General features: G+C 40.0%; 2 protein-coding genes across 2 annotated transcripts; one reads left to right on the top strand and one right to left on the bottom strand.

Moving 5' to 3' along the window:
- The first annotated feature begins 166 nt into the window (after positions 1 to 166).
- On the top strand, positions 167 to 14,726 carry spag5 (sperm associated antigen 5). The gene is made up of 25 exons (XM_080880281.1): positions 167 to 307; positions 1,123 to 1,194; positions 1,284 to 1,412; positions 1,504 to 3,788; positions 3,905 to 4,097; positions 4,302 to 4,418; positions 4,616 to 4,708; positions 4,865 to 4,999; positions 5,759 to 5,878; positions 5,977 to 6,069; positions 7,260 to 7,394; positions 7,492 to 7,585; positions 7,699 to 7,846; positions 8,013 to 8,063; positions 8,235 to 8,409; positions 8,546 to 8,679; positions 9,081 to 9,249; positions 10,864 to 10,969; positions 12,421 to 12,667; positions 12,871 to 13,003; positions 13,142 to 13,222; positions 13,312 to 13,461; positions 13,764 to 13,838; positions 13,979 to 14,059; positions 14,157 to 14,726. The coding sequence occupies exons 2-25, from the start codon at positions 1,156 to 1,158 to the stop codon at positions 14,226 to 14,228; spliced, it is 5,055 nt and encodes a 1,684-aa protein (XP_080736407.1). The 5' UTR covers positions 167 to 307; positions 1,123 to 1,155; the 3' UTR covers positions 14,229 to 14,726.
- A 194-nt stretch (positions 14,727 to 14,920) lies between these two features.
- Positions 14,921 to 18,193, bottom strand: foxe1 (forkhead box E1). The gene has a single exon (XM_080880282.1). The coding sequence runs from the start codon at positions 16,956 to 16,958 to the stop codon at positions 15,852 to 15,854; it is 1,107 nt and encodes a 368-aa protein (XP_080736408.1). The 5' UTR covers positions 16,959 to 18,193; the 3' UTR covers positions 14,921 to 15,851.
- Between the last annotated feature and the right edge of the window lie 5,857 nt (positions 18,194 to 24,050).

Below are 24,050 nucleotides of genomic sequence, written 5' to 3'. Positions count from 1 at the left end.
AAACAAAACAATACAAAAAACAAATATACTTAAGAGCCAACATAAAAGTGTAAATTTTCTGTCAGTAACAGGAACATGCTGTAGCAATTACATTATTTTCCCGAAGGAGGCAGCAGTGAGTAAAGGTACAGATCTCAACCATCTAGTGCTTCTCTCAACCAACGAAGAAGAGAAATGGACCAATAACAGCGCTGCTATTCGTGTTTTTGAATCAAACGCGGTGGATGGTAGTTCAATACAAGATTTGTTTACCCTGTCCTCGTCTCTGTTAAAACGCTGGTTGACGTTAGCTGGTAAAATTTAAAAGGTAAAATACTTTTACATGATTTAAGGGCGTTTGCCTCGGACAGCTAAGCTATTAATTAAGTGCCTTTGTTAGAAGTAACTAGAGTGAGTGCAATTTACGGTTAGCTATCGACTGGTACCGGTCTCTTAAACTGTAGTTTACGCCCTTGCAATATTCACTCTTTGCAACACTTTCTGTGAATTTTAGAATTCTGTGAATTCTCACATTGATTTTCGAAGTTATTAAATTAATGCTTGAAATGGCCTATTCTTGTCAACTAGGCCAATACGTAACGCCATGTCAGTATGTGAGCTTCTCAGCTAGTTTGACACGACAAGCAGATCTCTGTGCAGGATTTTAAAGAACATTCTCACATTGTCTATCGTAAAACAACAGTTAAACTCTGCAACATGGTTGTTTGCTGTAATCGTCTTTCCTTTTGTTTCTGCCCCGGAAGAAACCTTCATAACAAGAAGACAACATCCACACAAGGGGTCATGATGGGGCTAATTTGAACTTAACAGACTCTCTCTGCACAAACGAAATGTTTAAAAAGTTCCGACTAACTTGTCTTATACAAACTGTTGAAGTCTCGTGATCGTGATTAAATTCCGGAAAGTTTTTGCAGTCAAGGAGAACTGGGGTTTGTCTTTCGTAACTTGCCTTGAAATCACATAATTCTTTAGTATGAGGAGCAAGACCCTGTTTTAGCACTCGCATGGAAAACCAACTATTTTAATGCGGAGCTATTGGTTTTACAGCCAAATAGATTAATCCGCATTTAAATCAAACTGGTAAAATATGAAATCTTTTGTCTTCCTGATTTTGTCCTCCAGTTGTAAACGTAGTTTTCTGAGAACTTCAGAGTAATGGCTTCCAGGAGTTCAAGTTCCACAGGGGAAGGCTTGGTAAGACTTTTGTATTCTGTTGTGCATACTGTACAGTGTTATCTCTGAGCATATTAGTTAATGGATAATTCAACCTTTGTTGATGGTAGCTCTCCAGCCGATCCAGCGAGCGTACCCCTCTGAGAAGTCTGGACAATGAGATTCTGCACTTGTCGACTCCCTCATCAAAGTTCAGATCAAAATCACAGATCAGTAGTGATGCTGGCAAAATGACAATGGTGGGTATACACTAATACTTACAAATATAATTTGTCTTTTTTTCTCTTTTTGTGGTGCTGTTTTTTAACCGCTACTTATTTTCATTAATAGGGTGATCTTCCACTGAGTGAACAAGAACCCCAGCTGTACTCTTCTCCATCCACCAAAATGATACAAACAAATCTTCCAAAAACTGATACAACAACTACTCAGATTGCTTGTGGACTTTCAGATATAACATTTAAATCCTTCACTTGTGCTGGTGGTGAAGTTGAGATATTAGGCTCTTTACTGCATGCAGAGGAGAGTATTATTTTATCTACGGACCAGGGTACATCTAACACTGAATCTGAAGATGGCATCATCTCTGACAGTGTGGTAATGGAGTCATGCTCTGATCACATCGAACATCCCTATCATGTTCTTGAGAAGAGTGACACTTACTCTGTTAACATCAGCGCAGCACTTCCCTGTGAAACTGACAGCACTACACCGGCTTCTTGTGATCTGGATAACAAACAAGCCACAGAAGAATCAACAGCTTTTCAGAGTGACTGCAGTGGAAAGGCAGATCTCACTTGGAAATCCTTCCTTCGTGATGGAGGTGAGGTGGAAGTTTCAGATGCCACCAGATTACACAACGAAACCATTCCTCTGCCCAAGGAAGAGCTTGGTGCTCCTCTAGAGTATGACAGTATAAATTTGACCAACTGCTTCGGTGACTTTGACCAGCAGTGTCAAGAGGAACATGCTGATCATCCATACTGTAGCCATGATGGTGGTGTTGATCCTGTCATTAAGGCTTTATCTGAGACAACACGTGGTTCAGAAAAACGTGCTAATGGACTGTCCTTTAAATCACTGGACTGCACTGGAGGAGAGATTGAAATTCCAAGAGAAGAGTCCGTTGTTCTACCAGCCGACCATACTGTTAGCAGCAGTGAGACACATGGCTATGCCATAGATTCAACTGAAATAGCTGGTGACTGTGATTTACAAAATGATAATACAGTTGGTCACTTTGATCATCCATACTGTAATGTTCAGACTCATTCATCAGCTCCATGTGACAGCCTTTTGACTACCCAGGAAGCATTGGCAGACAGCACTGAGGATGTAATGGTCAGACACTACAGTGGTAGCCCAGTGGTATCTGATAGCCAGGCTGGGAGCCAAGGTGGTGTCACAGCTGATTGTTGTATTCCAGCTGAAGATGAAAAATTAGATGAGGCCCAATTTCCCAAGAAGAAGACATCCCTTCTGCATGAGGACCAGATTGTAATCTGTCCCCTCAGTGAAAACTATCTGTTCACTTCCATCACACATGATTATTGTCAAGATGCCTTTGAAGATGCTAACAGCCAACAGAACAATGGTGAAGCTGTGGTAGCTACTGACCCATCAGCTGTTAGCAGATCTCTGGTGGCTAATGGATCTTTAAAAGCTTTGGATACTGAAACTGTAAAATGCAAAGGGCAAGAAATGCTTAACTGTACCGTGAATCCTGCTGACAGTGCATTGTCTCTCGTGGTTCAGACTACTCAGATTTCTGACTGCAGTCAACTTGCAGGTTCAGCAGAGAGCCCTTCAGCTGTGGAAGTGCAACAGCAAGACCAAGAGGAGCATGTCTCTGAAGTGAACTCCACCAGAGGACCCGCTGAATCCAGTGGGGAAAAAGACAGTGCCATTGGCTCATCTGGAAATGCACCTGCTCTTTGTAACTCTGCAGAAAAATCTCATGCAGAGAACCTTACTGATGTACTGAAAGCGCTGTCGGAGTGTCCCTCGGTTACCTCAGCTTTGGGGTTGGGAATGTTTAGTCCCGTTAGGAGAGCTTCTCTGTCTTTTTTAAAGACTTTTGGGGATCCTGCTCAAGGCAAGTTTGCAGCTGATGACTCTGCTATTGAGGGTGAGAAAACCTTGTTTGCTCCTCTTAATGCTGACCGTGCTGGGTTGTGGGCGGAGCAACTGGAAAGCCCAATGCCTCATCCTCTGTTAAACTCCACCGCCCTGGGTCAGAATCCTGGTCTGAGCCCACTATGGGAGCCAGTTAAGGATTTGGGACAGAAAGTCTCTGCAGAGCCTCAGACTGAAGCTGAGAAACCACTGCTGAATTTCCCACTGATTTCCGATGGTCCGTTTCAGCAGCAGCTTCGACAAATGGCAGAGTTCCTCATGATGGCGTCTGGAAAGATGGGCCCTGCTGCTGTCTCTGCTCCTGCTCCACCTCCTGCCCCTCCAGCCAAAGCTGCTCCTGTAAAGTCTCACAGTGTCTGTGTGGGCAGTAGTCCTGTGAAACTGGTTGACCACAGCCTCAATACTTCTGGCCTGTTTGAGAGGAAGAGGGAATTCTCTGTGGCTGATTCCTGCACTATGACTGACCTGCTCCTCTGGAAGTAAGTGCCCATTGTAAATTGGCCATTTATTCAACAGTTGTGAGTATAGATGAAGCTAAATCTGCTTTTAGTATTTTCTTTGTTTGCCTCTCAGTATTCTTTCATTGGTTTTCCAGTTTACCTCCAGGCAGCTTGGAGTCCCTCCCAAGACAGGAGCTGGAACAGAGGTTAATGTCTAGCATGACGATGGTTGAGGCCCTGGTGCAACAGCTGACTGCAGCGAGGGCACAAGGACGTCCGCTTGCAGGCCCTGCTCCTTCAGACCTCCGGGAGAAACTCGTGCAGACAGACCACACCGAACTCAGTCAGGTATCTGTTGACATCTACATTTTGTTTAAAGGGGACCTGTTATGCTCATTTTCTACTCTATATTTAGATTTTTGGACTCTATTAGAGTAGTTTCGCATATGTCACAGCTTAAAATATTCCTCAAACGGAAGCTTTCAACTCTGATCTCATTATATAACAAAGGATTACTGCTTAAGTAGTCAGTTGTTTATATTTTATATCTAGACCACAATGTATAGAGACCTGTATGTGGAAGCTTTGAGTCGGATTGGGGAGTTGGAGCTTGATGGGAGTTCTCTACAAAACGTTATCCAGAGTCTGCAAGACATGAAGATCACCATGGTAAGTCACAAACAACCACACAGCTCATGTTGTTTAAACTGGGATATAATGCTCAAACACATCTCACTGGCTTTTTTTTTTTTGTGTGTGTGTGTGTGTGTGTGTGTGTGTGTGTGTGTGTGTGTGTGTGTGTGTGTGTATTGAGACAGTCAATATTTTCTTTACTAAGAGTAAAGTGTGTGTATTTGTCCCAACAGACTTCTGTCAGAAGTGACACAGACGCTGCTCTCTCTAACATGAATGAAATTGGTGACATAGTCAGAGAGGACCATCAAAGGCTCATTTCACATGTACGTACAGCATGTTACCTCATTCTGTCTCATACAAGTTAAACAGTATGCTTGTTTTTGTAATTATTCATCAGTTATTTATGGCTTAAGGTGTTAGTGTAACATGATTATGTGCTACAACTGAGTTGAGGTATATTTTTCTCATGTTGTTTTTAGTATGGGCACATGAAGTCTCTACTTGAGAAATCAAAGGACATACAGAGCAGAATGATGCAGAAGGTCAAAGAAGCTCTTCATCAGAGAAATGACATGAGGACTCAAATGGAAGAAGCCTTCACAGCAAAGGAGGCAGTAAGTCCTTTTGGGGTGTTTTAGTTGTTTAGTCTAAATGTAGAGGAACGGCAACCTCCTGAGGAGAAGGGTGTACTATGAAGCACGTTCAATACAGCCAGCCGTTCTTTGCGTTAGCTGGCTTGACAAAACCTAAAACCCCAGTGAGAGATGAAGCTGGTTCTCAGCTTTCTTTGTTAATCCAGGCTTCCTGCTTCAGGCTCTGTTCACAATCACATTAAAGGGAGCATTTATCTGCCTTTCTTCTTCTGCATAAGTCTATTGAGAATGTCTGATTGGAGCAGGTTGTGCTCAGAGCATTGGGTAATGGAGATCTATAAACGTTATTGAAAAATATATTAGTAAAATGGACATTAGTGTGAAAAATAAGATAACAGAGTAATGCTGCCGAGAATCATTAATGTGATAAATTTGTTAAATTGTGTTTATGTTACTGCTCAGTGCTGCTGTTTATTTCAATTTAAGCAAAAAGTAGCAGTTAAAGCATACTAGAATCAGTTCAAAGGTTGCGTTTCCAGGTAATGTGTTTAGCATAAGTTACTGTGGTGATCTAGCCAGGTTAAAAAGAGAGCCATCTTTGTGACACAAAAAACCTCTCTGTCTGTTAAACATAGCTCACTGTGTAAACACCTCTGCTTTAGCTGACCAACAGTTTTTCTGGAGCATATAAAAATATCTGCAGAAGTTATGCTGGCTGTGTGTTTAAGAGGATTATTTGTTCCAGGGGTATTAAATGTGTGTGTGGTTGTGTGTTGTCAGGCTTTCAGTGCGATGGAACAGCTGAGGACACACTGTGCCACAGAAATTTCACTTCTGGAGAAGAGTGTGGGGTCTCAGCAAGAGCTGCTGGCCACCCTAAACCAGAGCTATCCAGAACTGGTACAGATTACAAGCCAAAAAATAAACAGCTCAATAATTGTATTTAAAGTAATATGTGAGTGTCATTTCTTTGTTTCTTTTTGTCTTTACTAATGCAGGTTGTGTTAAACAAGGCTTATAATGCAACCCTGGACTCTGCTTCAGATCTTTTGTCTGAAACCATGGATGAACAGTCCGCTTTGATGAAAGAGGTACGCTCATACTAAAAACCTTGAACTATGACAGTCAATGAACATGTATCACAGCAGTTTCTATATGATGGCAAAGAAACAAAGAACCAGTGTTTTGGTTCCAGTTCTTATGTTTTCATTTTTAGTTTAATCTGAGTGACATTGATAGCAGCACAGTGGCTCCGTTTGAATGGTGTTTACTGCTGTTGTAGTTTGTGGGTTTCTAAAAACACGAGGCTTTGGTGTAAAATCCACCACATGAGCATCCTGTACATAATAGTGCTGTTTAAAGGTACAGTCAGTCATTTTTTGGTTGAGGATATTCTCAGTACTCATAAGTATACATTGAAGTGTATAATTATGTCTTCCTACAAATTGATACGCTCTCGTAAAACTGGAAATAAAATACATAGGAGCATGTGCTGGTTTGTGGAAGCCCCTGTGTTGCCTGGCCATGTTGAATACAGTGGCCGAGATGGACATCAGCTAATCATGTTTTATGTATGCGGCTGCAGACCGGCTGCATACGTAGCACGCCAAAGACTCAGACAAGCTCCATATCGGTTTGTTGCCGTTCGTGTCTTGTGCCATGGAGGCAAGTTGCATTTTCTGTCTGCACCTTCAGACTCAAGATATAAAAGATCACACCTATGTTTTATCATCTGAGAAGTGGTTTCCTTCACTAAAGGAGTGAAAATGTGAACGAAAGAGACTGTGACCGGCCTCTGGATAAAACAAGAGTAGATTAAAGGAATTGCAGAAAGGGAGATTATGAAGGTGACACAGAAGTCACTGGGGTTCTGCTCAATATTTTTTCTTTTTATGTTTATTTTATAAACATGTATATCCTATAGTGGCCACTGTAGCTACGATTATGCACTTGAATTAGTTGGTGTAAGAAAACAGAATTCAGTTGGCTGTAATCTACTGCCATCTAGTGGTGAGATTATTATTATTATTATTATTATTATTATTATTATTATTATTATTATTATTATTATTATTATTATTATTATTATTATTAATAATAATAATATTATCATCTTCTTGCAGTGTACCTTTTTCTAAAATTCGGTTTGAAATTCCATTTAATGTGTTCTAATGTTGTTTAGTTGAAACTTTAGGTGCTTTAATACAGCCTTCACTATTAGAGCATTTACTGCTCTGTTAAAATGTGATAATGCGTTGATGCTAATGCCATCTGTTTATAGCTCTTCATGGTCAGAAGCCTTCTGCACAAAACTGCTCCCATGCTCCTGAAGCTGAACGAGAAAGCTGCCGCTGCTTTGAGAGAGAGAGATGAGCACATGTCTGCAAGAGACCAAGCTGTTGAAGAGCGAGAGCAGGTAAGGCATCTGTTATATTCAGGATATTTACAGCCTTGTACCTGTAGTCAACATGTCTGATTAAAATTATTCATATGCTTAAAAAAAACCTCATCAGATTGAAGCAGAACTGAATGAAACTCATTCGAATTTCCAAGCTGCCAGGGAGCAGATTGGAGATTTAAATCTGCAGGTGACAATTCTGACATCAGGTAAAAACTGAAATAACTCTCTGGCTATTTCGCTCCCTCTTTTTCAAAATGCTTTCTTTCTTGACAACCTATGGACTTAAACTTTTTTTTTTTTTTTAAATAAATAAATCCAGAGATGTGTGTACTGCGAGAGAAGTTGACTGAAAAAGAAGAAGAGACGGGTCAGCTAGAGAGGAAGGTGACGGAGCTGTCTGCTACAGTTTCCTCCACGCTGGCATCCTACACTTTCTTGGAGCAGGCCCTGGCTGCTGAGACTACAAAGTATGATGCTCCTTATTGATGAAAGAAATCAAGCATAGAAATTTAAAAATGGAAGTGAACACTGGGTTGGTGGTTACTTGTTAACAGGGTAAACTTTGAAAGGCAAAAAAAAGCCCTGAATTGCAGCATGTGCTTTAAAATAGGCCTTATTTTGTTTTTATTCAAGGTTGCAGGAGTCGTGGAAAGACAAACAAGAGGCTAAAGATCGAGCAAATGAGTAAGTGTTGGTTAATAGTAAAGGATAAAAAAAAAAAAAAAATTGAAGAAAGAAGAAAAATGTAACCAGTGGTTACATTTTTACTATAATTTTACATAAATGTTGTAGTATATATCCGAATACTGCTGTGTTTTTTTTTTTTTTTTCTTTTTTCTTTTTGACCTTGTCCAGCTTGGAGGCATCACTGGGTCAGTCGGAGCAGCGGGTGTGCGAGTTGAGTCGGGCTCTGGCTCAGAGTGAGGAGCAGCTCAGTCAGCTGCAGTCCCTCTCACAGTCTCAGAGTCGGCAGATCCAGCAGCTCCAGGATGTCTGTACACAGCTCAGTGGTGTGCGGGAAATGAACGAGGTGAGCATTAGAGAGGGTATCTGTCTCATTTAACACCAGAGAAGCATGAGGCGTTTGGTTATTACAGGAATAATATGCGACTTAACCTTGAGGGGAGGATGTTAGGTTTAATTTTCCTGCTGTCTGTGTGCATCAGTTCCTACAGATGGAGAACGAGTTGGCGAGGGAGCAGATGGCAGAAAGTGAGCGTATGCTAAGGGAAAACCTGCAGAGCCTTCGGGAGAGGAACATCCAGTGTGAGGACCTGAAGAAAGAAGTTTGTCAACTTAAGTAAGTATAAATAAGCCATTGAGGGTGATGTGCTTGAAAAGCCCAAACTGAGCCTGAAAAAACTTTCGGATTAAATAGAACAAAATTGTCTGTCTGTGCTCAGTTTCTTAGATCAGGGATGTCAAACTCATTTTACATCGAGGGCTACATACAGCCCACTTTTCTAGTTCTTAACTATGATGGGGTAGTATGAATGGCTGTGGGGGCAGGTCTATATCAACAGGAAAAACTGTAAAATGTTCAAGGATTAATACTCACATACATATTTTCTGGACTGGAGTCTTTTGCCTTATGGCCTTATGTTTGTAATAATAAATCTTAGTGCAAATTGTTCTCATGATGTTTAACATTTTGTTGGCACACTGAATGATAACTTGCCTCTGTGTGTTTGTGTGATGGAGGCTTGAGAACGGGAATTTGCAGGAAGAACTTAAAGCCACAAGGTCCAGAGCCAGGACAGCAAACCTGGAGCTTGAAGAGAAGATGGCTCAGGCGGTCACAGAAATCACTTTGCTGCATCACACACTGAGGGGACTGACCAACAAGCTCCATGAAGAACTTGATGAAAAGGTAAAACAATATCAGAACTAGGCCCGGGTTTTGTCACTGATTCCTACAACCGATTCAATTCTGATTCACAAGGTTTGATTCCATTCAGTTAGATTTTGACTTGGTCAGAAATATTATCATCCAAGATCATTTATCTTGGGTATGTACTGTCGAAAGAACCCTCTAAATTCAATACATACTTTTTGGAAGTTAAGAACAGAATCTAAAGCAGTTACAATATTGCACTTTTTATTTAACCTGTTGAGCCCCAGGAGCTTTTCTGAGGTTTCTGCTTGAAAATGACACGCCCAAAGCGACTTGACTGATTCTCTGGAATTATAAACTCAGTGTAAACTTTCTAGGTATAAAAATAAAGCTGACACTTAATCAGAGGTGTAAGCACCACAGCAGATGCCATCGTGTCAAAGTTACTGAGGATAAAACAGAAAATATGAAGGAGTTTTTCTAAGCCTGGTCTGTTATAGCAGATAAATCCCTTGAAAATATTCTGCAGTAGATCGAGAACTGAAGAAAACCATGAAACAGCATATCAACATTACCTGATGCTGCTGAAGTGACGCAGAGCAAAGTTTCAGACGCTTTATTAGAGGCATAGTTAAGCGTTTGAAATTTGGCATAATTTGTAAAAGTTGAAATTTCTTCAGTATTGAACAGCAGAAATTAGAGTTTCTTGTCAGTTATTTTTTTGGAGGGGAAAAACAAACAACAAAAACGAGAGGCAGACAACACTGTCCACAACAGGAGACCGGTGTGTAATATGCAAGGGAATAAAGTAGAAAATAAACACTTTTGATTGGAAACTGGTCTCGAGCACAGAGAGAGAGAGAGAGAGAGAGCGATTTTTCTTTTTTTTTCTTTTTTTCTTTTTAATTTTATTTATTTTATTTTTTTTAAATCGTGGTGGAAGCAAAACAGTTGTACGTGAAGTGTAGTTTTGATCTTTTGGTGCTGGTTCAGTGAATTTTGGTCAGTTTCAGAATCTGAGTTGCCGGCTTTTAGCTTTTATATCCTTTTGCGGAGCCTGTTTTTCTTGGTCTTTAATCTTTTGCTGTTTTAGTTGTTTGGATGTGGATGGAGCTCATTGAATATCAGTATTTGTTACAGGCTTCTTTCCCCTTTCTGTTTGCTTTGTACAGCCCATTAAAAGCATAGTTACAATTTATCCTTTGTATTTTTTATATTGTCTATTTTATTACTTAATGTTCTATGTTTTATTTTAATGTTCTGTTTTATTTTAACCTTCGTGTACAGTGCTTTGTGACTGCCTGTCTAAACTTACTAGTTTTGGTAATGGTGAAATGATGCAGCTGGAAGCTCAATTTCACAGATGTTAGTTTAATTGGGCCCTGATATGGACTCCACTGTATGTGCAGATGATCTGCGACAAGTAATGCAAATGCATAGAGTATGCAAAGCTTAATTTTGAAATTAAATTAAAAGAATGCGTCGTTGTGGCTGTGAGCTCTTGACATTTGCAGTTGTAATTTGGACATCAGAAGCAACTGTTTACAGCATTTATAAATCATGTTGTAACATCATTTACTATTGAACTTATGCTATAGATGCAGTACTGCATGTCTTTTCCCACTTGGATTTAAATGTCTTACTTTTCAGAAACCACAGATGTGTGAAGAGTCTCAGTCAGTCCACAGCGTGGAGCATTGTGCCTCAACTGCTGAGAGAGAGGAAGAGGTCAAAACAGACACTCCTGCTGAAACAGGTACTGTTGTTCACCCCATGTGTGTCAGTTCACTCATAAGTAAGATGCTAGTTTTTCTTTTTCTCTTTTAAATTGATTATTAAAAAAATATAACGTGTCAGCATTTGTTTTTCATCCTAAACACAACAGGAGGCACTGTGATTCTGATCACATCACTCACTCAAACACAGAGTTGAAGCTGGAAAACATGGTCGAGCTGGTTGAATTTAGTCCCTTATAGAATCTCATTTTAGTAGCAACAAGCTCCATCAGATGTTATTGTAACTGCTAATGAAGCTTCCACTCTTTCAGTTGATCAGGTTACTACATCTCACCTGGGTTAAGGTCAGGACTCTGAGCCAATACCTGAACTGTCAGACCCCGGTGTTGCACCCGGGCTGATCCCTCCTGGTGGTGTGTGATGGCATGTTTCCTCCAGACTTGTCATTTCATTTGTCCACATAACATCGTCCCATAGTGACCTGTCTTTTTGGATAACAGCACATTCCTTTGCTGTATCTTCCTTAAAGTCGACACATGAGATTTCATGCATATGCTCCTACTTTTGGGGTTTTCTTTAGCCTTACAAGTTGCCATGGGGATCTTTGCATCCACTTGTGGAGTGATGAGCACCTTTTCTAGCTTGTAACGCTTCATCTACGGTGCTGCGACTCCTCATTAAGAAGAACAGGCTTTCTCAGTAACCAGACTTTACATAGTCGTGTTAGTGAGTCACCTCCTGCAAATCACAATGCACAAACACTTGACTTCTATGAAAGTTGTTAGCACGGAGGTTCACTTTCTTTTTTAGGCCTATGAATAATCACTGTGTGTTTTCACATGGAAAGTACAGCTGTTTGTTTATACAGATTACGCTGTCTGTAGTTTGATGAAGATCAAACTATTCAAATTTCAAATTCAAAAAGTTTTTAGTTCACTTGTAATGTGGTCCAGCGTAATTATGTTGTTAAGCCAGCTGCAAGCAAGTCTCTTTAAATAGTCACGCTGAGATTCCCTCAGAGAGCAGTGTGATTTGAATGTCTCAAACATGATTTGAATACGTGCTCAGCATGTCGTATGTGTCTCCTTTATGAAAAGGAGGTATTAATTTCATTGTTTGAAGGCTTAGTGGTGCGTTACCAAAAAACAAAAGAACTGGGTCTTTTTTTTTTTTTTTTTTTTTTTTTTTCTCAAGGAGGCATCAATAATATGATTGCATAATATAAAAATTCTTTCTTCAATGGTCCTTTTCTTACCAACTTTTCTATATGAGCTACACATGCACTTCAATTCATCCTGTTTTTCCCTTGGATAAAGGAGGTAGTGGGCAACGTTTTTCTTATAGGAATCATTTTCAGGTGGGAATATATCTGCACAGCCACCAGGGACTGTAATAAAAAATGGAACAGATAATAAAAGTCTAAAATGTAATTATAATAATAAGAAACAACTAAGTTTTACTTTCTCTTCAGTCCCTTCAGACACTCTCGAGCCACAGCGTGAAGCTTTGTTCAGCGAGATGAGCGCCTTCACCCGCATCGCAGCCATCACTCCTAAAAAGAATATGAGCACAGTCGAGATTCAACCAGAGGAAGAGGAGCAAAGCCACCTGGCGGAGCTGCTTACTGGCCTGGGCAGCACCGTCACCGAGCTCGTCAGCACTCTGAAGCTGGTGCAGCAGCGCAGAGACGCTCAGCTGGAGGAGCTGCATGGCCAAATGTAAGCTGTAATGTAAAATTATTATTTTTTTAATTATTATTTTATTTTATTTCATTTTATTTATTTATTTTTAAAAACAAAGTGAAATAAATGATTTTTTCGAAAGTTGTTGTTTTGTACATTAACATCAAATGTAATCCAATTATCTTGTTGCTTTTTTCTTTTTAAACCCCCCCCAACTGTTATCTGATGTGTTATTCCAGCTGTGGCCTGCAGGTGGAGCAGCGTGCTGCAAAGAACGGACATGAAGCTGAGGTTTTTGAGCTCAAGCATCAACTCAGCCGTCTGAGTCAGCTGGTCGAGAAGGCAAATCAGGCTCTGCAGCAGAAAACTCAGGTAAGGATGACTTTTGCTGGACATCTTTTGTCCTCTATTCATCTGTGATAAGAAAGATCAGGATGGGTGCGGAGGACGGCTGACCGATGGAAGAGAAAAACTCTGAAGTTTTTTTTGTTTTTTTTTTGTTTTTTTCAGGATGAGAAAATGCTGGCTAAGTTGATAGTTGAAGTGCAAGACACACAGGAAATCCTAAATAAACAGAAGACTGACAATAATGTAAGGCACCAAAATAATACTGCCGGTGTTTCTAAGCTACTACGTATTCTTGTAGTTATTGTTTAAATGCAAATGAACGTTTTCTCCAGGAATTGAGAAGGGAAATCACTGAGCTTCGTCGCGCTCTCCAGCAGTCGAAGGTGGAGTCTGAATTCCTTCGGGATGAATTGAGGAAAGCTGGCGGCCAGTCGACTAAACCGGAACATTTCATGGAAGAGAACATCAAGTCATTGAAAGAGGTATGATTTATCAGAAGCATTATTTATTACGTATTTCCATAGTTTTCAAGTTTTAAAATTGACCGAGTTTGGATTTATTTATTTATTTATTTATTTATTTTAAACTCATGTTTTCTTGTTAGATCAGTTTTATGGTTTTATTATGTTACTTAAGTTGTACAGCACTTTGGTCAACAGCAGCTGTTTTTAAATGTGCTTATAAGTAAACTTGACTTTTCAGCCTGTTGTTGAGGAAACACTGCAGCTTAAAGGGACCCCCCCCCCCCCTCCTCTTTTCTCATAAACTTCCATTTGATCCCCAGGTGGAGAGACTGAAGGCCAGTCTTCAGGAAGCCGAGCAGGCCAAAGTAAAAATTCTTGAAAGGGCAAAGAGACATGTAAGTCCTGACCGTACCCGGCATCAATCACGTTCCTGACTACATATCAGCATTCACACAGTATTTATTGACTTAGAGGAACATTAGATGGTCTTCTTGCCAGCCATGTGAGCGTTCATGAGGATGTTCATCTCTTACAGCAAATCATCTATCAGAGCAACCAGCAGAAAAGTGAGAACGAGCTTCAGATATTAAACAACATGATCAACAGAGTTCGGGAGGTGAGAAATGTTTCATACCATGGAACATATTCTGTAAACCGCAGCGTCTGTTTGGATGTTTGCCATAATGTGCTGCTTTTTCCTTTTTGCCTCACAGACCTTGCTGTCGTTGCCGGCAGTTGTGAAGAACTGTGAACAGCTCCGGCAGCTCGTTGAATACATTGGCTGATGTGTTTATTTCCCTCGTGTGTGTTTATTCATGTTTTAGCTTGTCTGCCTTCTAAATGTTTGTATTTTTGAGAATAAAATAATTATTTGAGAATAAAATAATGCTGATATTAACCATATCTTTTATGGACACTGAACACACCTGCTGAACATGTAAATGTTTTTTTTTCTCTTATAGCATCTTGGGTCTAGTGATAGTTCTTTGGTGTACAAAGATTTGCAGTTTTAAAAGAGAGAATCTTGCTTTTTCACTTAACATCAAAAGTTGAAAAAGATGGAGCCCCATGTCTCATTCATATTAAACTACAGTGCGAGTGGGTGTAAATGCCACGTTACTGCCACGTCTTCTGCTTTTTAAGGAGGTGTGTGCCATCATCCCAGGTGCAACAAAGTAAGCGGCAGAGTTGAAATAAAGTGGTATTCCATTTTTTGTTGTTTTTACAAGGCCATGAAAAAAACTTTTCTATTTATTCCAAGGGTTTTCACAGCATGAAACGGTAAAAGAAAACTTTTTAAACTGGAGATAAAATCAAGCTGCATCAATCACCAAAGGTTTCCTTTTGTTTTCTTATTAAAAAAAAAATCAATTGTCTTAGCTCTAATTGTTTTCTTTGTGTCTCATCTCGTCCGATTTGCAGGGTTTGTGTGGAAGAGGTTTCTGGTATTATGTGGTCTTAACGCAAAGGCATGAAGCATCGAGTGGCAAGTCTATTCATTTTCTTGATTAGTGGATTTGCATGTGGCCCAGTGCTGCACTGGTGTCTCGACATGCGGCTGAGACCGGTCACGGTTACTGGTGTGGCTCCAGACGGCACTTCAAACCGGCTGAGCTGACCCAGAAAGCATTAGAAGCACAAAAGAAAGAGGGTTGGACTTATTTTTGTGTGTGTGTGTTCCTGCTTTAATTTTGTCTGGACCTTTTGGCCCTCGTTACTTTATAAGACTTAAAATTAGAATTCACTTATAGCTGATACAAATATAACTCATATGGTGTAAATTTCTTCTTTCACAACTCCTTCAACTGCAATCACTCATCACAAATTTAAAATCTTTTATTCTTATAGAACAAAGGTGCTTTATCATTGTTTATTTCCAAGAACAGTAAACTAAAAATGCATATTTACTTGGCAACAAAATACAAGCTGATATTTTTTTTTCACACAAGCCACTTTGCTGCAAAGCCTATGACCACGAAGCACAATAATTTATACAAACAATTCATTTAAACTCAACGGAAGTGTAAAATATTCAACTGGCACATTCCAGTTTTAACAAAAAAAAAAAAAATATCAGCACACAAAATTATATGTATGTTACAGTCACACACTTGCTGTTAAAAAGGCCTAGACATTAAAACAAAACAGCTTAATGGATATCTAAAGTAAGTTATTATCAGCAGTGAAAATGGTTTCTACAATTATTCAGAAAATCACAGTGGTGTTAAGAGAGGTCAGTCTGCTCAGTTTTGTCCTTGATAAACATCACGAACAAAGATAAAGCAGTTGGATTTTGTGCACAGAAATGTCTGGCTCATTTGGTGCCGTCACGAGTCTCTGTTTAAAAAAAAAAAAACCTAACAAAAAATAAAAGGTAGTGAGAAGCTGGGCTTTACATTCTCAGTAGCTTAGATAGCAGAAACAAAACGGTCCATATTCCCCGGGTAGGTGGGGTGTCTGAGGTATCCCCCAGTGTTTCCAATAGGACCTGCAGCGCTGTTATACTGGGAGAAAGACCCCAGCTGCACTGGGGAGACCCTGCCGTAATGATCCACTGTTTCTGCAGGGCCGTGAGCTGAGGGGTGGATCCGTCCTCCTGCAGCGTACCCCATGCCCTGGGTGTGACCCTGTCCGTACGAGCCCTGGTGTGCATGTTGGTGCGAATGGCTGTTTTGTCCAGAGTAGGTGAACGCCGGATGTGTAGAGGAGCGGGGTGGCACAGATCCCCCGCACGGTTGACTCTGGAAACCCGGAGCTCCCAAGCTGCAGGGACTGGATCCATTCGGAAGCCCTTCGGGACTGAAGCTCCGGCTTTGCTGCTGCATCACCTCTGGTCCTTGACCTGCCAGCATGCTGGCTGGAGTCGGGTGTCCTATGATGTTGTTGATGCTGAACATGCGGGTCTGACTGTGCCCAAACCCCGGAGGCGACGAAGAGGGATAGTAGGCAGAGGGCAGCTGCTGTCCATATGTGGGACTGAGTGTCATGTTGGGATAGACTGAGTTGGTGTACGCAGCTGGTCTGGTAATCTGAACGGGGGTTAAAACTGGTGTTTCATGCACATATGAAGTGTATGTGCTCAGGTCGCAGCGCTTAAACCTCTTCCTGCGTCTCAGAAAGCTGCCACTCTCAAACATGTCCTCAGCGTTTGGGTCCAGTGCCCAGTAGTTGCCTTTCCCAGGTCGTCCTGGCTCTCGAGGGATCTTGATAAAACAATCATTCAGAGTCAGATTATGGCGGATGGAGTTTTGCCATTTCTTCGAATTGTCTCTGTAGAAGGGGAAGCGCTCTGTGATGAATTTGTAGATACCCCCCAGTGTTAGTTTGCGGTCAGGGGAGTTGGCAATAGCCATGGAGATGAGGGCAATATAGCTGTATGGTGGTTTCCCGCGCTGGAGAGGTCTCTTCCTCCTCCGACCCCGCGGCTGCTCCTCTGTCTGCGGTGGAGGATTGGAGGCAAGCAAGGTGGTATCTGCTGGAGAGTCTTTCTCTACTTTGACCACTGGCATTGTCATGGACAGTTCAAAAGAAAGAGATAGATTACTTACTGGAAAAGCTGCACGGCAGAAGTAGTGGCACAGCTTTGACGTTGTTCCCTCTGTCAGAGAAAGCAAATTAGTAGGCAGTACCCTGACAGTGCAAATCAAAACAGGAGATCTGTCTGATATGCAGTCCTGCTCCAAGTTTGCATTCGATTGTAAATGCTCAGGGTCCTGGGTCCAAACAGTTCAGCAGTTCTTCAAAAGCAGTGGAAGTAACGGCTCTTCTGTGAAGTCCTCTTTCGTTAAATGCGGGTCTTTACTCAGTTTATTCCCGTAAAGTGTAGTCGGTTTAAGGTGAAGAGTTGAAGTGCCAATTGTTGTGCTTAAGGTGTGTGTGCGAATGAGTCACTTAGCTTTACCTGAAGAGTGTATTACCTGCAGAGACAACCTGAAGGGCCACGCCCCCTTAAACATCACATGCTCTAACATACCTAACTTCTCTACTGCTCTATTGTTCCCCTCTGTCAAAGTCTGCATACTTTGTGGAGTGAATTCTGATTTCATTTTATTATTTTTGTTTTCAAATACATATTATTTTAAATTTGGTGAGCTATCCTGAAATGGCAGGAAAAAAAATCTGCTGCACAAAATATTTATACTTTAAATGACATTGTTTCAAATATTTTAACTAATATCATTACAACTATTAAAAAACAGTAACATGAGTGTATCAATATACATTACTCACAGTTATCTTGTTGTTGTTCTATAATTGGCCTGTATTTATTTTCAGTAACCAAAACTGTCAAAACAGATATTTTTTCCTCTTTATATTCAAAGTTTACTTTAAAGCCGACCTCAGTTTATTTTAAAAAGTCCAAAATGGTCCATGTTGTTTTGATGTTTAACACTAAAAGACCTCTTTAGTGGTAACTTAACCTATGAGTTGTTTTTCTATCTTGCTTCCTTGTTTGTTTTGTGCCAGTGGTTGGCTATGCCAGCTGTGTTAAGAGATGTAAATGTTGTCCAGACAAAGGCCCTCTTGTGATTTCAGCATGCAAAATATAAGCTATCATCATAAAGCCTGGGCACAACCCGAGAGACGGGAATAACCAACTCTTTACATAGAGATCGTTCACTGAAATTGGTAGCAATACTTGGAATAGTTTTAAAGCCACCTTTATAAAGTCGTTTGTTTCCCTACGTTTCTGTGGTGCACAAACTGTCATGTGTTGATTGACATGAATATTGTGAAAAATAAATTTCATTGTCATCAAAGGGTGGAGAGTATTCTGCTACTGCTGGTATGAACTCTGGGGACTCCCTGGGTTAGGGTTCACCAGCTTAATCTCTTAAACAAACTGAAAGGAAAACACAGCACACTCCCTTGCATAAAGCTAGGCAGGGTTAACATGTGTCAGTCTGAGCAAGGAGAGAGAGAGCGCAAACAGCCCGATGAAAAGTTTAGGCCTGTGGGGAGGGCCGCAGATGTGCTGTCCTGGTCTGCAGCTGCAGCACCCTGTTATATGAGGAGGTGGGTGTGGCATGTCATGATATGAGGTACTTTTTAAAGTTTTTTAGATTAACATGAGAATCTACTCTATGTGTAGCGCCTTGAAAAAGCATTTGCCCCGTTTCTGATTTCTTTCTTTCCTGTTTTAAATGCAGATTTGTCACACTTAGATATTTCAGGCCATCAAACAAATTGTGTTATTAGACAAAGAAAACCAGTCACTGCAAAATGCAGTTTTTAAATGATGATTTTATTTGAGGGGAAAAAACTATGCAAACCTACTTAGCCCTGTGTTTTTGCCCCAATTGTTAAATCATGAATTAACTGTGATTAGCCACATTTTTATTTTGGAAAGTAGAGTTCAGTTTCAGCAGCCGCACTCGGGCCTGATTACTGCCGGTCCTGTTGAGTCAAGCAATCACTTAAATGGAACCTGCCTCACAAAGGGAAAGATCTTGAAAACAATCAGCCCACAATCAAAAGAAACTCAAATACATATGAGAATTGAACCATTGAGTCACTTAATCTATCGGTCTGGAAAGGGTTAAACAAGCCATTTCTAAGGCTTTGGACTCCAAAGAACCACGGTGATAGACACAGTGGTGAACCTTCCTAGGAGTCGGCCTACAAAATTTACTCTAAGAGCGCATTGAGACTGGGCAAAAATGGCTTTCATTGGAGTTCCAAGAAGAAAACCACTGCTGGCCGAAAGCAACACGATAAGTCGTCTCACATTTGCCGAAAAACATCTTGATGATCCCTGAGACTTATGTAAAATGCTCTGTGGAAAGCTGAGACAAAAGCTGAACTTTGAGTCCTGTTACATCTGTATAAAACTAACATAGCATTTAATAAAAAGAACATCATACTAACAGTAAAACATGGTGGTGGTAGTGTGATGGTCTGGGGCTGTTTTGCTGATTGAGGACCACTTTAGGTCCCTACCAGAAAATCCTGAAGGAGAATGTCCGGCCATCAGTTTGTGCAATGAAGCTCAAGAACACCCGGCTTATGCAGCACGACAATGATCCAAAACACATGAGCAAGTCTACCTCTGAATGACTCAAAAAAACAACAAAAGATAAAATAAAATGAAGGCCAAGTAAGTCTAGACTTAAATCCTATTGACCAGTTAATACTTTTTCACACTGGGCAGAGTAGGTTTGGAAAGCTGTTTCCATTAATGAATGAAATCATCATTTAAAAAGTGTGTTTTGTATTTACTCAAGGTATCTTTGTCTGATATTAACATTTATTTTATGATCTGAAACAATTAGGTGCAACATGTGCAGAAAAAACTGAGAACTACAGTACCTGTAGTGTACCTGTTAAGTGCTGCTTCAATGTCACTTTGACTTTGCTGTCAAACTTGCTTTCCCACCTGAATTACACATGTAATTAAGTGTAATTGCTCAGGTATTTGGTGCCAAAACTTTTAAAGAGGAAGGGTAAACTCAGTTTTATAATACCAAGGAATTTAGTATAAAATTTTCCACGCACAATCAAAACATTGTTGTTGTTTTGTGGATGATTAGTTGAATTTATCGGCGTAGCACTGTTCAATAAATACAATGTTCTTTATAATAGTTATATATTAAGACTAATAGGTTAAGCTAGGTATTTTTTTTTATAATTTATCTCATCAATATGATACATGCAACATGTTTTTGATAGTTAGTCAGCTAAACTCAGATTATATTCCTATAGTGAACAGTGACAACTGTATGTAGCGATCAATTAGCTTTAATTCAAATAAATAAATAAATTTCCAAGCTCCAGACTGTGAGTAGTATTGTGTGTTGAAGGTGTTTTTTTTATTAGTCAAAGCTACATGATGATCCTGTTGATCAAAGGGGACCATAAGAGGCATCCTGAGTATATTTGTTCAGTATAGTACAGTATACTTTTTATCTGGTCTTTATCATTGTTCATTTACTATGTTCATGTAAATACAAATGGATTTAGATATGCACCGGCTGCTTTGTTAGGTACAGTGGTTCAGCTGTCTGCTAACACATTCTGAAAATCAGAATGACAAAAAAGATGATTTAGGTAACTTTGAGGGATGGTTGTTAGTGCCAGATGGTCTGGCCTGAGTATTTCAGAAACTGGTGGTCTGCTGGGATTTTCCCACACATCAGCGGTTTACAGAGAATGGTCTGAAAACGGAGAAAATATCCAATGAGGAACAGTTTTCTGGGTAACAAAGCCAACAGTAACTTAAGTAACCACTAGTTACAATCAAGGCAGTCAAGAAGAGCATCTCTCTGTGCTACAGCAGCAGAAGACCACTCCTGTAAGCTGAGAACAGGAAACCGAGGCTATAATTTTACCAAATGAGCTCAATAAATATAAAAGCAGATTAAAAAAAGGTTTCCTGGTCTGATGAGTCTTATTCCTGCTGCAACGTATGAATGGTGCGGTCAGAATTTGGCATAACAATCATGAAAGCATGGATCCATCCTGCCTTATATAAAAGGTTCAGGCTGCTGCTGGTGATGCACTGGTGTGGGGTATATCTTCGTGGCACACTTTAGACCCCTTAATACCAAGTGAGCATCATTTAAACACTTCAGCTATCCTGGGGTATTTTTAAGATGCCAGAAAGCTCAGATCATCTTAGTCACAATGGCCTAATATGATGATTATGATGACGAGTAAAAGTAAAAAAAAAAAGTGTTGCAATGATTTCCGTACCAATGATAAATAACTTTTTTTTAAACGACACTGTAACTGCAGGGAACAACGAAATAAGTCATGCATTCCTATCCAAAGAACCAGCATGCTGTGTTTGATTGATGGTTTTTCCATGTGACAGATTTGATGGAGGTGCAATGTAATGTGCAGAAGACCTCACCCTTTACCTAAGACACGTTTTTATGCTTGACGGTCATGAACAATTAGAGGTGAGTAAGTTCTCAGGTATCCGTTGTTGCTGGAGCTCAGGATCATAGTTCCCATAGTTTGCCGATGCATCTTGATTTGGCTCTCATACAGCATTTACTGTTCAATATTTGTTCATGAGCCTTTTATCTCGGTGTTTGTGCTGGTGGATTAATATACTGCTGAAAACTTACACCACTGTCAATATTTGTGTTCAAGAACGTTTCTGACATATTTATGCGCTTCAGTGTCTTAAATTACTTTGCCAACGCAACAAGGTTTCGCTTTTTTCAAAAACAGTACTTTGGTTAAAAATATATTCCAATCTTTAAGAAAATATTTTTATAGTTTATTTCACTTTAAAACTGCAAAACTGTCCAATTATCCCCTCACTCTGCACTTCCCCTGAGCTCTGCAGGGCATTTTGCAACAGTCTCCTGCAGCTTCTGCTGCAAACAGAGCCCCTAATCCCCTGTGAAGTGTACTTAGGGTTGGCATCACTGAGTAACCCTTAGAGCCTCTTGTCCACAGCTAAGGGCCCTGGAGCCATGCGCCAATGCTGCTGTGAGAGGCCTCGACCTGTCCATCACAGCGCAGAGTAAAGACGCAAATGGCAGCTGGTGGCTGCGACAGCTGCACGCGAGAGCAGAGCTGCAGCCAAGGCAAATGAACATCTCTTCAATTTGTGTCTCCCCTATACTTCTCGCTGTGCCTGTGAGAAACGGCTCTATCCAAACAAAGACAAACAAATTAGACATTTGAATTTGAACACTTGACTTTAACCATTGAGTGGCTGTATACAGGTGGCTTTCTACATTCATACAGGAACAGAGAACAGGATAAGGAATCATGGAAAACTTTAACAGGTGATGTGGTAGGAGGTGAATATAGTATATATATATTTTTAATTAAAAAGATAATTGTTTTCATTAAAAACGCAAATAAAGCTACTTTTAGGTTTAAAAAAATGTTCTGGTTTGTTACCTTATTTAATTTTTTGTATTAAAATGTATGATATTTAGTATTAGTATGTGTGAAACTACCGAATTTGCAGATCCTTTTTAAAAGATCGCTTCCTTTAATCCTCTAAAGTCAACAGACATGCCGGCACATCCAAATCACATGACTGATTTAGGATGACCTAGGAGCACGATGCAACCTCGCCGAGTCTCCGTTTCAACTTGTGCCAAAAGTGCAGATAAAATATATACCAGTTTTTAATTCTAACAGTGCAGTTATGTGAATGCTATTGACAGTTTGATGTATATAAGTCCTACACCACAAAACTAGATTATGGGCAACAACAATATAATCATGCTTATGTGGTCTATGTTGTGGAAAAATCTTATTGTAAATAACACAGAAGCTTTTTAGATATTTTATGATGTTTAATGATAAAATAAATACGTACAAAAACAAAAATGTTCTGAATCACATTTAGTTTCTTATTTTAGCTCATCTCAGGAGATATTTGTGATCCATGTATTTGTTTTGGTTTGATATTGCAAGGCTCTATTTGACAGCACCGGTTGGTGATGCTCTCCTAAAAGTGTGTGGTAGGATTAGGGTTTAGCACATACGATGACTTTGACCTCAGGCGTATTGTGAGACTATCTTTTAGGCACTAATGGGAAGTGACCTGCATTCTTCGTGAGTTGTGCACCATTTAAGTCTTCTTGGGAAACATAATAATATTGTGGTCGTTAAATAATTTAAAAATATTTAAGAATATATTAAGTATATTAAAATATACTAAACACATCCCCATAAGACTCGTTGAGAAAGATTATATAAGTTATTTAAAATGTTTCTTGTTAGATTAAGCTTTTTATTTGTCTTTTACAGCTGTGTGTGTGCGGTGTGTGTGTGGCGTGCGTGTTCTGAATTATTCAGGTCACTGTTGAGAAATTGAAAGCAACTTGTTTGCATTAGCAGCAGCAGGGGCTTGGTGGGGATGCAAAGTCCTGACGGTTGACTTGCTCCAAACTCGGGCCAGTTTACATAACTGAAGCACTGCACTGGCAGGGGTACCTGCCGTTAAATCACTGTGTGAGAGTGTAAGTATGTTTGTGCGTGGCTGTCAAAAACATACTCAAAAACATACTCAAGCATTCATAGACACTCAACATTGTAAGAAAAGGTGCATTGTTACTCATAAATGAAACTGTGGACTTTTGTTGTAGAAGAGAAGATCTTTGATTGCTCTTTTTCTTTTTTTTGGTCCTTTCTCCCTCCCCTCACCCCTAGTACGGGGGTTCAATCTTCAGCTGAAGGTTCCTTCCTGTTAAAAGGGAGTTTTTCCTTCCCACTGTTGCCAAGTGCTTACTCATATTGGGGGATGGTCTGATTGTTGGGGTTTTCTTTGTATCATTGTAGGGTCCTTACTTTACAATGTCAAGTGCCTTGGGGTGAGTGTTTTGGTGCTATATAAATAAAGATGTAAGACGCTTCATCAGTTTCACAGACCTGTGGCAAATACATGATATTTTATCTTTTGGTTGTCACATGACTACAATTTCAAGTCCTCAAAGTTAAAGTATCTTCTGTAACTCACAGAAACTGCTTGGTAAATGGTGCCAGGATGGGAGGCGCTAACCATCCCAAAACATTTATGCTATGAATTGTAGCGAGGAGTAGAGTTGCACACACTACTCCTGAAAATGAATCCCAATGCATGACAGCACATAAGAGAGCAAAACAAAATAGAGTAACAATAATGTATTTAGTTT

Source organism: Rhamphochromis sp. 'chilingali', assembly GCF_963969265.1.
Source record: "Rhamphochromis sp. 'chilingali' genome assembly, chromosome: 4".
In the NCBI taxonomy this organism is placed as follows: Eukaryota; Metazoa; Chordata; class Actinopteri; order Cichliformes; family Cichlidae; genus Rhamphochromis; species Rhamphochromis sp. 'chilingali'.
This window is presented reverse-complemented; position numbering and strand designations above follow the sequence as displayed.

Excerpts from the sequence above, each read along its gene's own strand:
- spag5 (XM_080880281.1), top strand. The coding sequence starts at position 1,156 with ATGGCTTCCAGGAGTTCAAGTTCCACAGGGGAAGGCTTG. Across the intron at positions 13,004-13,141 it reads CTCTGCAGCAGAAAACTCAG|GATGAGAAAATGCTGGCTAA; the intron begins GTAAGGATGACT and ends TGTTTTTTTCAG. Across the intron at positions 13,223-13,311 it reads AACAGAAGACTGACAATAAT|GAATTGAGAAGGGAAATCAC; the intron begins GTAAGGCACCAA and ends CGTTTTCTCCAG.
- foxe1 (XM_080880282.1), bottom strand. The coding sequence starts at position 16,958 with ATGACAATGCCAGTGGTCAAAGTAGAGAAAGACTCTCCAGCAGATACC.